At 46.4% G+C, this 14,767-nt stretch overlaps 1 protein-coding gene across 15 annotated transcripts in view; it reads left to right on the forward strand.

Annotated features, from left to right (window-relative positions):
- Positions 1 to 14,767, forward strand: part of CACNA1C (calcium voltage-gated channel subunit alpha1 C) — a 606,859-nt gene that overhangs the window by 49,761 nt on the left and 542,331 nt on the right. For all 15 annotated transcript variants that reach the window (XM_025041061.1, XM_025041070.1, XM_025041069.1 and 12 more), the window contains exons 2-3: positions 5,958 to 6,288; positions 10,929 to 11,034. In XM_025041061.1, coding sequence (XP_024896829.1) covers positions 5,958 to 6,288; positions 10,929 to 11,034 — 437 coding nt within the window. The remainder of the gene's footprint in view (positions 1 to 5,957; positions 6,289 to 10,928; positions 11,035 to 14,767) is intronic.

Consider the following 14,767-nt stretch of genomic DNA (forward strand, 5'->3'; position numbering starts at 1 on the left):
TCTGCAAAGATCTCAGGTGACACCCTGGCTGAGTGAAAACATTTCCTTTACACTGTGGAGATTGCTAAGTGAGAGGATGGTCAGGATTTTAGGAGAAATGCATGTAGAGGTCTCTCCTGTCCAGGGATGAACTGCTTTCTCTTGCTCTTCATAAATCAGTCTTTGTTGTAGTTGTGTGTACAAAGGCTGTCATTAGCAGTGACCTGCTTTGTGCATGGAGGAAGGTACTAAAGCTAAGGAGGGAGCCCATGCTGTTGAAATAAGCCTACAGCCCTGTGCCTTTTTCCATACCTATGGCTAATTGGGGATCCTTTCATGGAGCTGGAGGTTTGAGCATCCCTATTCAAGGGTAGTATGGAGGCAAGGAGATGGGGAGCACACTAGTAGCCAGTGTTTGAGCTCTGGTTATTTAGCTTGGGGAATCAGAGTTGGGGGTTTTGAAAGGAATCCTTTAAGCCCAAACCTGAAGTACGAGAAGGATTTACCAAGCAAAGAGCAGAGGGAACAACATGCTAAGTATGTGCAAAGGTACTGTGGCAGATAAGAAGTGAGTGTGTCTGAGTGGTGAAGTGAGGCCAGTATGTCAGGAGTACATTGGACCAGGCTGAGAGATGTATGGGATGAGCTCAGAGAAGCGGGCCAGGACCAACAAAAGCAGGCTTCATAAATCATGCAGGATCTGGATTTTGAAGACGTTTAACTAGGAGGAGAAAGACAGGGCCTGATTTATGATTTTATTTCTAAAAGGTCACCTGGCTGCTGCATGGAGATTGGACTGGGAATAGGCAAGAGAAGGGAGAGAAATGCCTGGGGGTTACCGCAACATTCTGGGCAAGAAGTGGATGGTGGCCTGGACTAGGGAAGTGGCATGGGAGATGGAAGTCATTGCTCACAACCTCTTCCCTCAGAAATTCTCCAGCACTGCCATAACCAAAAAGTAAGCAGAAGGGCCTGAATAAGCTGACTCCAACAGTGTTGCTGTTTACCTGTTGTCTTCGTCTTTATCACGACATCATCGTCAATATAGTCATTAGCAAATAGATATCGAACACCTTTTGGGATGTGGCCCTGGATTAGGTCCATGGATGGGAATGGATTAAAGGAAAAAATCAAGCTTTTCAACATTGAACACCTTCTAGGACCCCAGCACCACACTTCATTCACAGGGGCGCCAAGGAAGCATAAGCCACCACCTGCTGACTGGTGTTCTTCTGTGGACTTTGCAAAGCAGAATGACCCACAGCTGATCAGTTTGTGCTGGGGTCTTGCCTTCATCCTGGTCCTTTGGAGAAGCAGCAGCTACCATGTGCAGGAGGAAAGAGCTGCTGCTTTCTTGAGGGAAACTGGACTACTTGACACATGGGAGTCATTTTCTTACGTATGAGGAAGAGATCACTGCTTTAAGCACCTACCTCTTTGTGTGTGGCCTGATCTGCTGAGCTGCTGCTCTGAGGCTTGTTCAGGGATGAGCACATCAGTGGAAATAGCCTAGTAAGGCAGGAGCCAGAGCAGACTTAAACGGTGGCATCTTTTCAGCTGGCAGCCAGGAGACAGAGCTTTGAATCAGCTTTATAATTTGAAAATTGGTCTCTTTGCATTGGGTGGTTATTTTGTGCTAACAAAAGTCATCAGGGACATAATGCTGCTTGCCTTTCCTCCATGGCGCTGCTCTAGATTCAGAAATGTTGAGTCTGAGGTAGAGGTTTTCCATTCCTGGGATTCTTGGAGAATTGTGTCCCCTTGTTGTACGGGATCTGGGAGTACTCATAGAGCTTCGGGTCTAGGTGAGGCAAATGCTTGGCGAAGGGAAGGCCAGGCTGGGCCTTGGAATACAGCCCAAGCGTAGGAGACCCTAGGGGCCATGCCTGTCCCACCTGTGTGTGGCTTTGTGTAGCGGTGCTCTTGGTCATGTCACAGGGCTGCAGCAAGGCTCAGAGCTTCCAGGACCAAAATACTGACAGCTGTTTTCTTGTCCTCCAGCTAGGGAAAGGTTGACATTCCATTTTTCCCCATGGGCTTATTCGTATATTCTTTCTGCAGATGGTGTGCTCCAGAGAGGTCCTTGTGCTCTGGGAATGGTTCACAATGTGAATAAGGTCACCCCTGATGCGGGGTGGCTCAGAAGGCAGCTTACCGAGATGTGGCTTTTAGAACCCCTCTTGACTCTGTGGAGCTGTGGCCATATTGTTCTCGGAAGCCGTGGCCTCCACACCCCATACACGGCCTTTTCAAGGCGATGGATGTGTTCTTGCACTTGTGCTTCCTGATTTCTTCCTAAGTGTTGTCCAAACACTCCTCGGTTTTTGGAATTGGCAGGTGGTGTGAGAGAGGGGCATTAAGACAATGCTTGGAGGTGAGCATAGAGATTAGAATGTGAAGACAGTGATTTGTGGGAAGGTGTGAGGTGTCGAGGGCTTGTCGTGGGAAGAGAGTTGGGATTTGGAAGGGCTGACAGTGGTAGAGACATGACTACTTTTATGTATGTGAGGGAAGAGAAGTTAGTCCAGGAATAAAATAGTCTATTAAGCATTGTCAATTCCAAACAGGGAGTCTAGGAAGGAAAAATGACATACCACAGATTGGACGGACACAGTTAGAGTTCCAGCCCTCTCTGGTGAACTCAGTTATACAAGAGATGAGGGCACTTTGGACTTAGTCACTCCAGTGCAGCAAATAGGAACAGGGACACTTCCCACTTTCATTTATCTCAGAGGTGCCCAGGGTTGCTAAAGGGGCTGTTCGTATAGTGGATGGTGTCCTGTGAAGATCACATTAAACATAAAGGATCTCTTAGGGGTCAGAAATGCAGACTCTTCAACCTCAAGGTCCATATACCAGTAGGATGTGTGTGCTTTGCTTGTGGCCATGTATGCGAGCATGCACGTGTGTATGCATGTGGAGGGTGTGTGTGAGATCTGAGGAGATGGAGTATAGTCTAGCCTTTAACTGTGAGTCCTGTGCTTGCTGCAGAAATCTTCCATTGTCTCACTTTGTGACCTTTAATGAGTCATACACTCCTTTGTTTTCTTTTGTGTTAAATAGAGATATTCATGCTTGCTGGTTATTAAAGTAGTTCTCATGCTTCAGGTGCCTGTATTAATTTAAATTCTCTCTTTTGTTTGTTTCTTTGGGGTCTTATAAGAAAGATGAAGGCCCCGATTGGGGTCTTCCTTGCTGTATGCTTAGGATCCACACAGTGGGTGCAAGGAGGACAGTGGCAAGGTAGTGAGAGGTGAGACTCCTAGGAATTGTGGGGCTCTCCATGATCCTGACATTTTGGTTAATATACTTTACCCCTGAGGGTGCGACAGCTGCCTAGAACAGTTGGGGCAGAGGAAAGGAGGAGGGTGAAAGGAATGTATGGCGAGAAGGGAGTCAGTGTCATGTTGAGAATATAGCCATGGATTGAGTATAGCAAAGAGGCAGTTTTCCAGGCCCTAGGGAGTGGGGCTCTAATGCTACAGGGATCAGATGGCAATAGTGTAGGAAGCAACTGTCAGGGAATAAGGCAGTAGACCAGCTGGTACTAAAGAAGACCTGATGTGCTCGTCTCGATATTGTTCCAGATGGTAAATATGTGGCATCTGCAATACCTTTTTCTACCCTTGGTGCCCATGCAGACATCACAAATCTATCATGATTTGCTTTTCTGTTGTACTCAGAAAAGTCTCAGAATCCTTTAGGTGCAGCATTTTGGACAAACACCAAGCAGTTGGTGCAAGAGCGGAAACTTATTGTCTGTCACTGGTGTGATGGTGGAAGGACACAAACTTTGGAATCTGGCAGAAATGACACCCCAGCAAGGTACAGGCTTTGTGGCACTGAGCAATCATGTTAGTCAGGTCTTTTTTGGTTGCCAGGAACAGAAACCTAATTCAAATTAGTTTGAGCTAAGTTACTTCAGCAGTAAATCCAGAAAGCTCAGGGGAAGGCTAACGTCAGGCATGACTGGATGCAGGAGCCCAATGGGGTTGTTAGTGCCTGTCTCTAGGACAGACGCTGTCTGGATGCAAATGTTCTGACTGGCTAAGCTGGGTCATGTGCTCATCTTTGAACTGGTTCCTTCGGGAGATGGGTCTTGTGGGGGATGGGGTGATAGGACTAGATAGCAGGTTACACTGAGAGCAAAAGTTATTTTAAAGTTAAATGTAGAGGGATCAGCCCCAGATATGAGCTGGGGAGAGGTGTGGGAGGGTGCCAAGTGTTCATCTGAATCCTGGTGTGCTGCAGTGAGGAGAGGTAAGGGGCTCTACCAGGTAGCTGTTTCTGGGCTCAGCAGCTTCCCTGGAAAGACCACGTATACACTGAGCAGAGGAAAGGGTCATTGTGGAGGGCTTTGTAAGTGATGTATATGCAACTGGTCTGCCTGCACCAGCCACAGTCTCGCAGGCAACTGACATGACATCCAGATGTCAGGCTCTCTGCCCATATTAGCACCCGCTTCTCTGTGTCTGGATCCTGCTACACTTTGCCCGTTGATGGATCTCAAGGTCATACTTCTGTTTCGGGGCATTCAGGTTTGGGCCCAGGCTGAGCTGATTACTTGATAAATCTTGTAGGATTTTGAGGGGGAGGCATCCAGCTGACCAACTGAGGCGTGCCTACCTAGTATGTATGGTATTTAGGGATAGTTTTGAGGGCTTCAGTTGCCTTTAAACCAGAGTACTGCACATGCCTCTAGTCTGCATTTCACTGGTTCCTACTCAGGTTTCCTTCCTGAATGGCCCTGAACCCTACCCTGTCAACCCTGCCACATACAGCAGCCTTTCCCAGATAGCAAATCACCCCAAAGTAGCTTACGGCAGCAAACCTCTTGCTACCTGCCACAGTTTCTGTGGGTCAGGAATTCAGGAAGGGCTTGGCTGGGCGGCTCTGACTTGGGGTCTCTCATGAGGTTGTAGTCAGATGGCGACTGGAACAGCTGGGGGATGGCTGGGCGTCTTTCTCTCTGCTTACAGTTTCTCCATGTAGGCCAGTTGGGCTTCCTCACAGCATGGCAGCCTCAGGGCAATCAGGCTGCTTTCTGAGGTGGCTGACTTCCCCCAGGGCCAGCATCCAGAGTCAGGTGGATGCAACATTGCCTTTTATTGAACTAGTCTTGGAAGTCGCATACTGTTACTTCTGCTATACCTTATGGGTCAAAATAGTCACGAAAGTCCAACCCCATTTCAGGAGGAGGGAGTATAGATTCTATTTCTCAAAATGAAGAGGATATCAGAAGATTTGCTGATGTGATTTAAAACCATTACAACCCCGTACCCCCTCCAATTAAACCAACACTCTGTGTCCTGATGGGTTTGAGGTACCTGGATGTAACCTTACTTTGGTCCAAACGCCTCATTTTATTATACTTATTTTTATTTTTTGGAACTCAGGTACAGAGATTTGAGTGAATCATACTCATCAATTTATTGTGCATTTGTCATCATCGATTCATGCAATGGCTCTCTTATTCATTCATTATTCATTCTTCCTTTTTATCCCCATATCCTACTCTCATTTTCCTTCTCACCTTCCTTAAACAGCCATTCCACTCTCTTTAATGAATATCTTTTTATTTATATATGTATTTATATAAATGTATTTTAATTTACATGTATTACATTGTGTATTTGTCTTTTTCTGTATCCTCACCTTCTTACTAGCACTGTGTTTCTGAAGTCCACACATGTCGTAGTGTACACATGTCATATTTTGTCTGCCTAAAATGATGCGGTGAGTCTAGAGACAGGGAGTGAGATATCCAGGGTCACATAGCTGAACTAGGACTAGAACAGATTTCTTGACTCTTTTTTCTCACCATCACACACTAATGTTTTCATGTGCCACCTCAAGGCTCAAACTGCAATAGTTTGAAATAAGAGTTTTAAGCAGTTGTGAGTCTGGGATCCTGAAGGCATCCCAGAAACGTTCCTGGTTTCTCCCTGGTGACTGTCGTCCTCTGTCCTCTTCTGCAGGTTCCAGCTATGGGAGCCCACGCTCAGCTCATGCCAACATGAATGCCAATGCAGCGGCAGGGCTTGCCCCCGAGCACATCCCTACTCCAGGGGCGGCCCTGTCCTGGCAGGCAGCCATCGATGCGGCCCGGCAGGCCAAGCTGATGGGAAGTGCTGGCAATGCGACCATCTCCACTGTCAGCTCCACACAGCGGAAGCGGCAGCAGTACGGGAAACCCAAGAAGCAGGGCAGCACGACCGCCACACGCCCGCCTCGCGCCCTGCTCTGCCTGACTCTGAAGAACCCCATCCGCAGGGCGTGCATAAGCATTGTCGAATGGAAATATCCTTTGTGCTCTGGGTTGGGCAGGGTGCCTCTGGGAGTCCTGGTGGGACCAGTCCCCCAAGTTTTATTAGCCAGTGGGTTGTGTTGTATGTGCTGAGCCTATAAAGTGGTTCTCAGACCTACTGCATCTGATGGCGGCACTGTTAAAATACAGAACTGTAGGCCCTATTGCAGATTCTGATGAATCGGAATCTCAGGATAGGGCCTAGGAATCTTCTGGTATAGCAAGCTCCTCAAGTGTGTGTGTGTGTTTGCTTTTTCATGTAATAAGCACCATTTGAGAAAATAAGCGTAAGAGGTTATAAAGTATCATCTTACCTTGATGAGTTTGCCCAGGGACCCACTGGTGTGTTGGGTTAATAATGGTTTCATGCTACCCCATAACCGTCTTTTCTTCCCATGTCATGGCGCTGGCATAGTTTCATGACCTCCCTTTTTCTAGAGTGAAGGAGCCCAGGAGATGCAAGAGGGTGGTGGTTAATGAACCAAGGCCTTGAACCAAGAGCTGGTTCAAGGTCTAGGAGCAGTGTTTCTCAATCTTGGCTGTACATTTGCATCACCTGTAAAGCTGTAATAAAATACAGGTGCCAAAGCTCCACCCAGGCATATTTTAAAACTCTCCAGGTGATTCTAATGTGCAGCCAAAGTGGAGAACACTAGCTTGCAGTATTAAACACAGATTCACTTTGTATGGAAACCAGTGAGTGGATCCTTGAGTGAAAATGGCTTTGAAAGGTTGGGTTCTCACTATGGAATCACAGGCCCCTTAACATCATAGGAATTGTGTGTGGTAGAGCTGGAAAGGACTTGAAGATCAATAAGTCCACCTCTGACTTTCCCCAGTGATGACACTGAGCCCCACAGGAGTGACTCTCAAGGTCATGCAGTCAGTGACAGACAGGACTAGTACCCTGGTTCTTAGTGTTGGGCATTTTTATAATAAGATTGATTCAGGCAGGGCTACCATGGCTCCCAAGGTTTGGGATGGAAGTGTTAGGTTTCATTCATGAGTTTCTATGGAAAGATTTTAAAGTCTTGGGTAGTGCTTGAAAGGCCAAAGATGACTCAGAGAGAGAAAAAAGTTTCTGTTCAGCAAGAAATGTTAGTTCTATAAATGTTTGAACCCCTCAACTCAAAAGTAACTTTAAGAAAATGCAGATCAAGCCATGTGGCTTCTCTAGAACTGGCCAGTCTGTCCCGAGTATCCAAGCAGAGTTCCAGTTCTCAGATGACTGTGTTAGAGGCTCAGCTTTGGGCCACCTCATCAGGCTGCTGTCATAGCTGCTCACTCAGAATTGTGGAGTAGGAGAGCTGGGTGCCTAACAGGTCAGGCTCCCTCAGAGATGGGGCAACTAAGGCCTGGAGAACTATAGAACTTGCTAAAATTATACTGCTGGCAACTGATAGAGTGGAGTTTCAAATACGGGTTCCTTGAATCCCAAATCCATGCACTTCCCATACTCCATGCATCCATAGCACACAAGAAAGGTACTAGGGGGGACTTTGAGGGGACACAGTGGGACTTGGATTTTGATCCTGAGCATCCACCTCATCGCCCCCCTGCCACCTATGTTCTGAGTGGTCTCAGGCCACCCAAACACCCAGAACTTCGGTTTCATCATCTCTAACAGGGAGTAACTGCAGTCACTTCCTAAAGTATTAGCCAGGGCTATGGAATCCACACATGTGGAAGCATGTTCAGAAAAGCTACCTCAGGAGACGTGTTCAGTGAGTACTAGTTACCTTCAAGTCCACCCTTCACCTCCTGGAAGTGACGGCTCCCTGATGAGGAGTACTGAGTGAGAATGAAGTGCCAGTGATGTATAAACCCTGAGAAGAAGAGAAGAGATGGAGAGGTGGCAGTAGTACACAGGGCAGGCAGGGGAAGAGTGGAAGAGCTACGGCTGCCTAACAGAAGTGTGTGAAGTGCTGTCCACGGAAACTGGTCAGGCCCCACGAGGCTGGAGTCCGCAGCCACGTTAATAGGACAGTTACCCAGTGTGCCAGCTGTGGGCTTCAGCCACCTCACTGCACCACCCCCATACTTGGGCAAAGGGGTGCTACGGCTACCCTCCCAGGGAATGTGCCTGCTCCCTATCGGAGAGGAAACCCAGTCTTGGCAGTGCTGGTTGGGTGACATTCCCAGATTGCCTTTGAAGGGTAGCTGATAGATAAAGAGATGGTCTGGTGTATGAGCCAGTCAATACTCTAAAGAGTGGAATCTGAATCCGACATTAAGAAGAGAAGGCAATTTTAAAAATGATCTGGTTGTCCCAAGGTGACAGAATGCTTCCGGGGCTTACCTAATCCTCTGCTTTGCAGCTGATGGCTTTTCTTATCTGCCTGATTGGTTTCTTTACTAACTCTCTTCCCCAGCATTAGCCAGTACTTTTCGTATAAGGTGATGAATGGATAGCTTGAATAAGGGAGGAGGTAGTACTGATGATGCAAGAAATACCCCAGGTGTAGCCGTCAGCTACTTTGGTGGAGGGACCAAGCTGACATTTGAGGACTAGATGTATGAGCTCAGCTGGTGGAGGAACACAGGGGACCAGATGATGGGAATGAAACTGACCAGCCTGTAACTTTCCTAAGCAGGTGAGGAATAGGCTGAGAGGGAAGAGATGTGGTAGGAGGGCTGAAAGAACTAACTTCCTAAAAAAAGCTTCAGGGTAACTTCAGGATAGATCAGTGTAGAGTTGTCCTTACAAACTCAGACTCTGGAGCCAGGCTTTCTGTGTTTGAATCTCATCCTTTTCACGATCTCTGTGACCTTGGATGAGTTAACATTTAACCTTTCATGTAGAAATGAGGATAATAATTGTACATTCAACTCAGGATGTTTGTGTAGAGCAGTTAGAATAGTGCCTGGCACACAGTAAGCTCTCAGTAGATGTTAGCTATGCCCTTCCTATTCCCATCACCACCATCATCATCGACATCACCATCATCATCACTTGTTCCTTGGCCAACTCAAGGGGCTGCAGGCGTGTTGGAAAAGATGAGTCAGTATGTCTGGTTCTGGTCCTGGCTCTGCTATTTGCCAGCTTGGGATCTGGGAAAGGTTGTTTTATTTTCTGTGTCTGTCAAGCTAGGAGGTTGGACAGGTCCACTGCATGCTTTGTTGTTGATATCAAGGCTTGTATAGAAAATGGCAACCTTCACGAGGCGTGCTGGGTCAACGCACACTGAACTACATCCATGGGGCCATGGGGGACGTCAGTAACCAGCACACTGTCTGGGAAGCCTGGACTAGGTAATCACTAAGATTCCTTCCAGGCTCAGGGTTGCCTTGTTAATAGAGATCAGAGGCATCTATGGCAGGGGAATGAGCACTGGACTCGGGGTCAGGGAATCTGGGTTCTAGTCTTGGCGGATCAGGCCCTGCTGTGGGGTGTTGGGAAAGTTTCTTAGGCTCTCTGGGCCTCAGAAGTTTGGACTAGCTGGTCTCTAAGTCTCTTCCTGCTTCAAGATTCATTAACTTGGTGAGGATATGTTTCATGTCCTGGGAGATGAAGCTGGTTCCTTCTCCCAGGAATTTCCATCCTCCTCCACTTCCCCCTCTCCCTGTCAAGCTCTGTGGATTAGGCTGGAAACTTGGCAGTTTCAGGGGTGGGGGGAGGTGGGGCTAGAAGAACATAAACTAGGCACTTCCTCTGAAGCTTCACCTTTCTGGCCTTCGATTGTGGGTGCAGAGTGGAAGGGGTAGTATCACATTGACTTATTTTCCTCCTGAGAATATGTCCTGCCCTAATACTTTGATAAAGAAATCTGGGCACGGAAACCACCCTGAGTGTATTGTCGCTGGTGGATAGGCTTTGGCTCGTCCCTCTAGATCTCAGCACATACCAAGGGAGTGTTGAGAGGGCCTAGAACATAAGTCTTACCCACCAAGGGCATGGCCTCCACAGCCTGAAGACATTTTAGGTATTCTACAGGAAGCTGCTCCTTAAAGAAAAGGTGGCTGTTGTACCCTAAATGCATAGTACACACGCTGCCTTGCTCTTGGGGGGTCCCAAGGCCCTGGCCATCTTCAGGTTCTTTGCAGGCTATCATAGAAGAAGGGAGAAGACAAAAACAAATAAATAATCAAACAAAAAACCAAAAAACCAAAATGAAACAAATACACTTACCTTCAAATTAAAAGATTGAAAATAAAATCTCCAAATTTCAAATGAAAAATCTTAGTCAAGGCTCTGCCTTAAATCCCACTCTGTCTCGCTTCTCCCAGCCCAAGCTTGAGTCCCTGGATGGCAGCATGTAACCACAAGGAAAGGGGTGCCTGGGGGACTCGGGTCCTGACTGGAGCAGGCCCCGGTCTTTAAAAGCAACCCGAGCACACATGAGGGAAAATGCAGTCCAATGCAATCTAAATAAATAAAAGAAGGGGAAAAAAGTTTTTAGAAATCTGTGTTTACTCTGGCACGCGACTGGCCTCCACTGCTTTTGACATATTAGGAAATATTTTGGCGGGGACCCATTAGAAGCACTTAAAAAGGCATATGTTTCTTTTCAGAGTACAAGGGGCTTGGAATGTATTATTTAAACAAAATTCTTATGAATCTTTGATTCATTTAAAAATATATATGTATGTTTGTTACATTTGTGCTTTCTGTGGCATTAACTTCCTTAACTCCCTTCTTCAGACCATTTGAAATCATTATTTTACTGACTATTTTTGCCAATTGTGTGGCCTTAGCGATCTATATTCCCTTTCCAGAAGATGACTCCAATGCCACCAATTCCAACCTGGTAAGTCCACCATCCCAAGTCTGTACTTTTCTTACTTGACAGAGGACTGAGCTTGGGTCACACAGATTCAAGCTGGAACGTGGAGAACAGCAAGATGTACGTGTGACTTGTACAACAGTGCTGCCGAGCTCAGGCCTTATGGGCTGTTCTGCTTCTATTCAAATCAGCACCTGTCTTATCATGGCCTGTTTTCAGAAGGAATATTCTGCTTAGGTGGTTGTGAGCTGTGTCTTGCGTGTGTGTGTGTGTGTGTGTGTGTGTGTGTGTGTGTGTGTGTGTGTGTGTGTGTGTGTGTGTGGAGTAGCACACTCTGTGAGTGCTATATAATGTGCTACATAAGTTGAAGTGCAGATGTTTGTGGAGTGGAATGAGCTTTTATTCTCAGGTCATTCGTTGTATTTAAGTGCCTTTGTTCATTGGTAGGGCTTGCTCAGGTGATCTGTAGTATCATTGCATGATAAATAATTTCTAGGAAGCTTTTAGGAAAGTTTGCTTCTGCAGCCAAGATGTATTATTTAGTTTAAAAGGTTTTATTTTCTTGAGAAAGGCAGCTTTCCATTTGGATTGTTGGGAGGCCAGTGCTGGCAATTTGGGGTTAGACTTTGTCCATGGAAAAAGTGTGGAGAGTGTTTACTTTTGGCTGAACATGAAGTCATTACAGCGGCCTTTGCTCTGTCTGGGCATGGGAGGAAACAAGCTCTGGAACGCAGTTGGCAAAATTGGGGCACTCGGGGATGCCTCTGCTACAGGCGCGCAGGAAAATCCTGTCTCTCTCTCCCCATCCCCTACAAAGACAACCTCACTTTTCATGTGATTCCCATCTTTCCCTTGTTGCCAGCACCGTCCTCTAATTCGTGAGATTGAACTGTCCAATGAGATGGTTTCTAAAAGGAGGAGGAAGGCTATGAGGTTCTCCTTTCAATTGTTGCCGGCTACTGATGATATCATGGGTGTAATTCCTTTGCTTTTTAACCTGTGACATTTTTTTTGGTCCCCTCAGCTAATAGATCTGGCACGTGCTTTAAACTTTTCTGCCATTTTCCCAGTTTTTACAGTTAGCCCCAACTTCATGTAGGGTAAAGTGTTTGGTGCGAGCCAGGCGCTGCGTTGCATGGCGCAGCTAGGACTGTGTGTTGGGGACAGGTTCCAGAGCTGGCCAGTCAGTGCTGAGTGATGACACGGCCAGAGTCGGCAGGCAGAGCATTAGCTGCAGTCCACGTGGCCTTCTGAGGTGTGACCTTGTCTCTTAACAGGCAAGAAATCTTTACTGTGTCAAAATAAACACAAGCAAAGAGTCTCCCAAATGGCCCTGGAAAAGCAGGCTCTCCTTCCATCCGTTATACTACCACTTCTCTGTGTGTCTGTCCCCTCCCCCACGTGGTCCTCCTGAAACTCCTGCAGCTTAGCACTTAATCTGCAACTTAAAAAATCCATGTCTGGTTCTGAAGCCAGAGTTTACTCCAGGCCAAAGCAGTAGCAAAAGTGGGTAAAGGAGTTTGGTTTTATCTTAGGCTCCAGAGATGGCCCTATAACAGAGTTCCCAGGAGGATTAGTGAGGCCACCTGGGGAGCTGCACCAGAGGGAAGCCTGGGCTGGCAGATCCGTGAACCACTTGCCTCTGGAAGTAGTGGGGTGAGCAGGAGAGCAAGGCGTCACATTGGATTACTCTGGAGCTGGGTACAGAAAATCCTGGAGGGACAGTGATGGATGTGATGGTGTTGATGGTTGCATAACTATGCAACTTTACTAAACATCACTGAGTCGTATATTTACAATGGGTCAATTTTATGATATGTAAATTTGATAAAAATATGATATGTCAATAAAGCTGTTTTTTTTTAAAAAAAGAATAACACTAGCATGGAAGCCCAAGCCTCTCAAGGCTTCTCAGCAGCAGGCTCTTCCGTTGCCTGTTGTTCCTCTGTTCCTTCTGAATGAAGGGTGAGGTTAGATAGGTGGATGGAGAGAGGTGGTGGGGACAGCTAGTGAACTTTGTCAGTGACGTTACACTAGGAATTTGTGGGTGCAAAAGAAAGTGTGGGAGTTCGAAAGGGATTTCTAGTTGCTAAAGCAATTCTTACCTCTTTCAAGCCATGGGTTGGGCAATGACTTACTAAATTAAAGAGACATGCTCAGATTTCCTCCATCCTACACACACACACACACACACACACACACACACACACACACACACACACACACACACACACAACAATCCTGTAAACAATTCTGCTAGCTCTATCCCTGAATTTCCTTTGATGAAGAGTCAAAGGAAATTTGTATATTTGTATATTTGTATATATACAAATTTTAAAATTTTTACTTTATTTTTTTGCGGAAGAGGCTGTATTTGCCACCTCTGCCAATTGGATTTTGCTCTCTCCTCAGCTCTTTGTTCTCTGTCTTCCATCTCCATCTCTGGAATGTAACAGATAAGGATCTCAGTTGGCACACTCAAGAGGGGAAGAAATGTGACTAGTTTTTGCTTTCCTATAACTGAACATAATGTCCGATTTGAGATTTTATTAGGCTGGTGCCATAAACCTTATTTCTGTAAATGTAGGGCTCTCAGCCCCTACCCTGGAGTTGCAGCTTAGTCTTGGGGGCTTCTCTAGGACCCTTGTATTATGGGACTCTTTGTGTGGTCAGTTCACAATGTTAAAATGGGCTTGTCCCTTCTAGAAGGGCCTTGGTCTTTGATCCTGCAAGCAGAGTGGTCTCTTGTTACCCAGCATGAGGCTTCTCCAGCTCTAGATTCTCTCTGTCACTTCTGGGACTGAGGGAATGGGGACATGGTGACGATGTCAAGGACGCTTTTGCAAGGACGTACCGCAGGGTCACACTTTTGTTTCTTTGCTAACACTCCCATGTTCACCATCTTGACACCTTTGTTGAGGACAGGGTTGCCCAGTAGACTCCTGTGGTCTTCCAGACTGTTGTCAATGCCCTGACCAGTATTTCTTGAACTCCGAAGCTGTGGTTTGACTTTTATTCTCTGCTGTTCCACTGTGTCATACCTTTCTTGGGGCAGTGAAGGATACCAACTGGATGGAAGGGGCACAGTGGCCAAACTCCTAAAACAAATAACCAAGCAAAACCCACATCAGCTTATATAGATCAGGATATTATTCTGTGTCCTGGACAGAACCAATATGAGTGTAATGATCTGGGCCTTCTTTTTCTTCCTTCTCTCCACAGGATCTTATGTTATCAGATGTCCCTTTGCAAAACTCTTGTACCCCTGGTTTTGGGACATAGTTACTATTAAGCCTCCTTCTATGTCTCTTACCATTTTTTTTTCCATTTCTTCTAACTTCTCTCCCTGCTTCTATAGGAACTTCTACCAGGGTTCTCTCCTGGCCTTATTTTTTCTTTCTGTATTTTCCCCTTATATTCCCTTTCTAGGTGAGTTGTTCCTGGACTAATGTCTCCAGCTCTAAGCTCTTCCCAAAGGCCTGCAGTAGAGAGGCCTGGGGATCAGTGCAGTGATGCCTAAAATTGGTTTGATTTTATAATCAAACCACCCGGAGAGCTTGAACTATACAGATTCCTACATTTTGATAGATCTGATTCATATGTTGAAATTCTAGGATATGGCCTAGGAATGTGCATTTTTAAAATTCCTTATTGGTGGCTTGGGGTGTGGGTTGCTAATGATCAGTCAGTTTTAAGAGCTACAGAATTTGAGTTGGGCAGACCTGGGTTCAAATCTTGACTTCACTACATTATAAAT

Source organism: Pteropus alecto, unplaced genomic scaffold (genome assembly GCF_000325575.1).
Source record: "Pteropus alecto unplaced genomic scaffold, ASM32557v1 scaffold76, whole genome shotgun sequence".
Classification (NCBI taxonomy): Eukaryota; Metazoa; Chordata; class Mammalia; order Chiroptera; family Pteropodidae; genus Pteropus; species Pteropus alecto.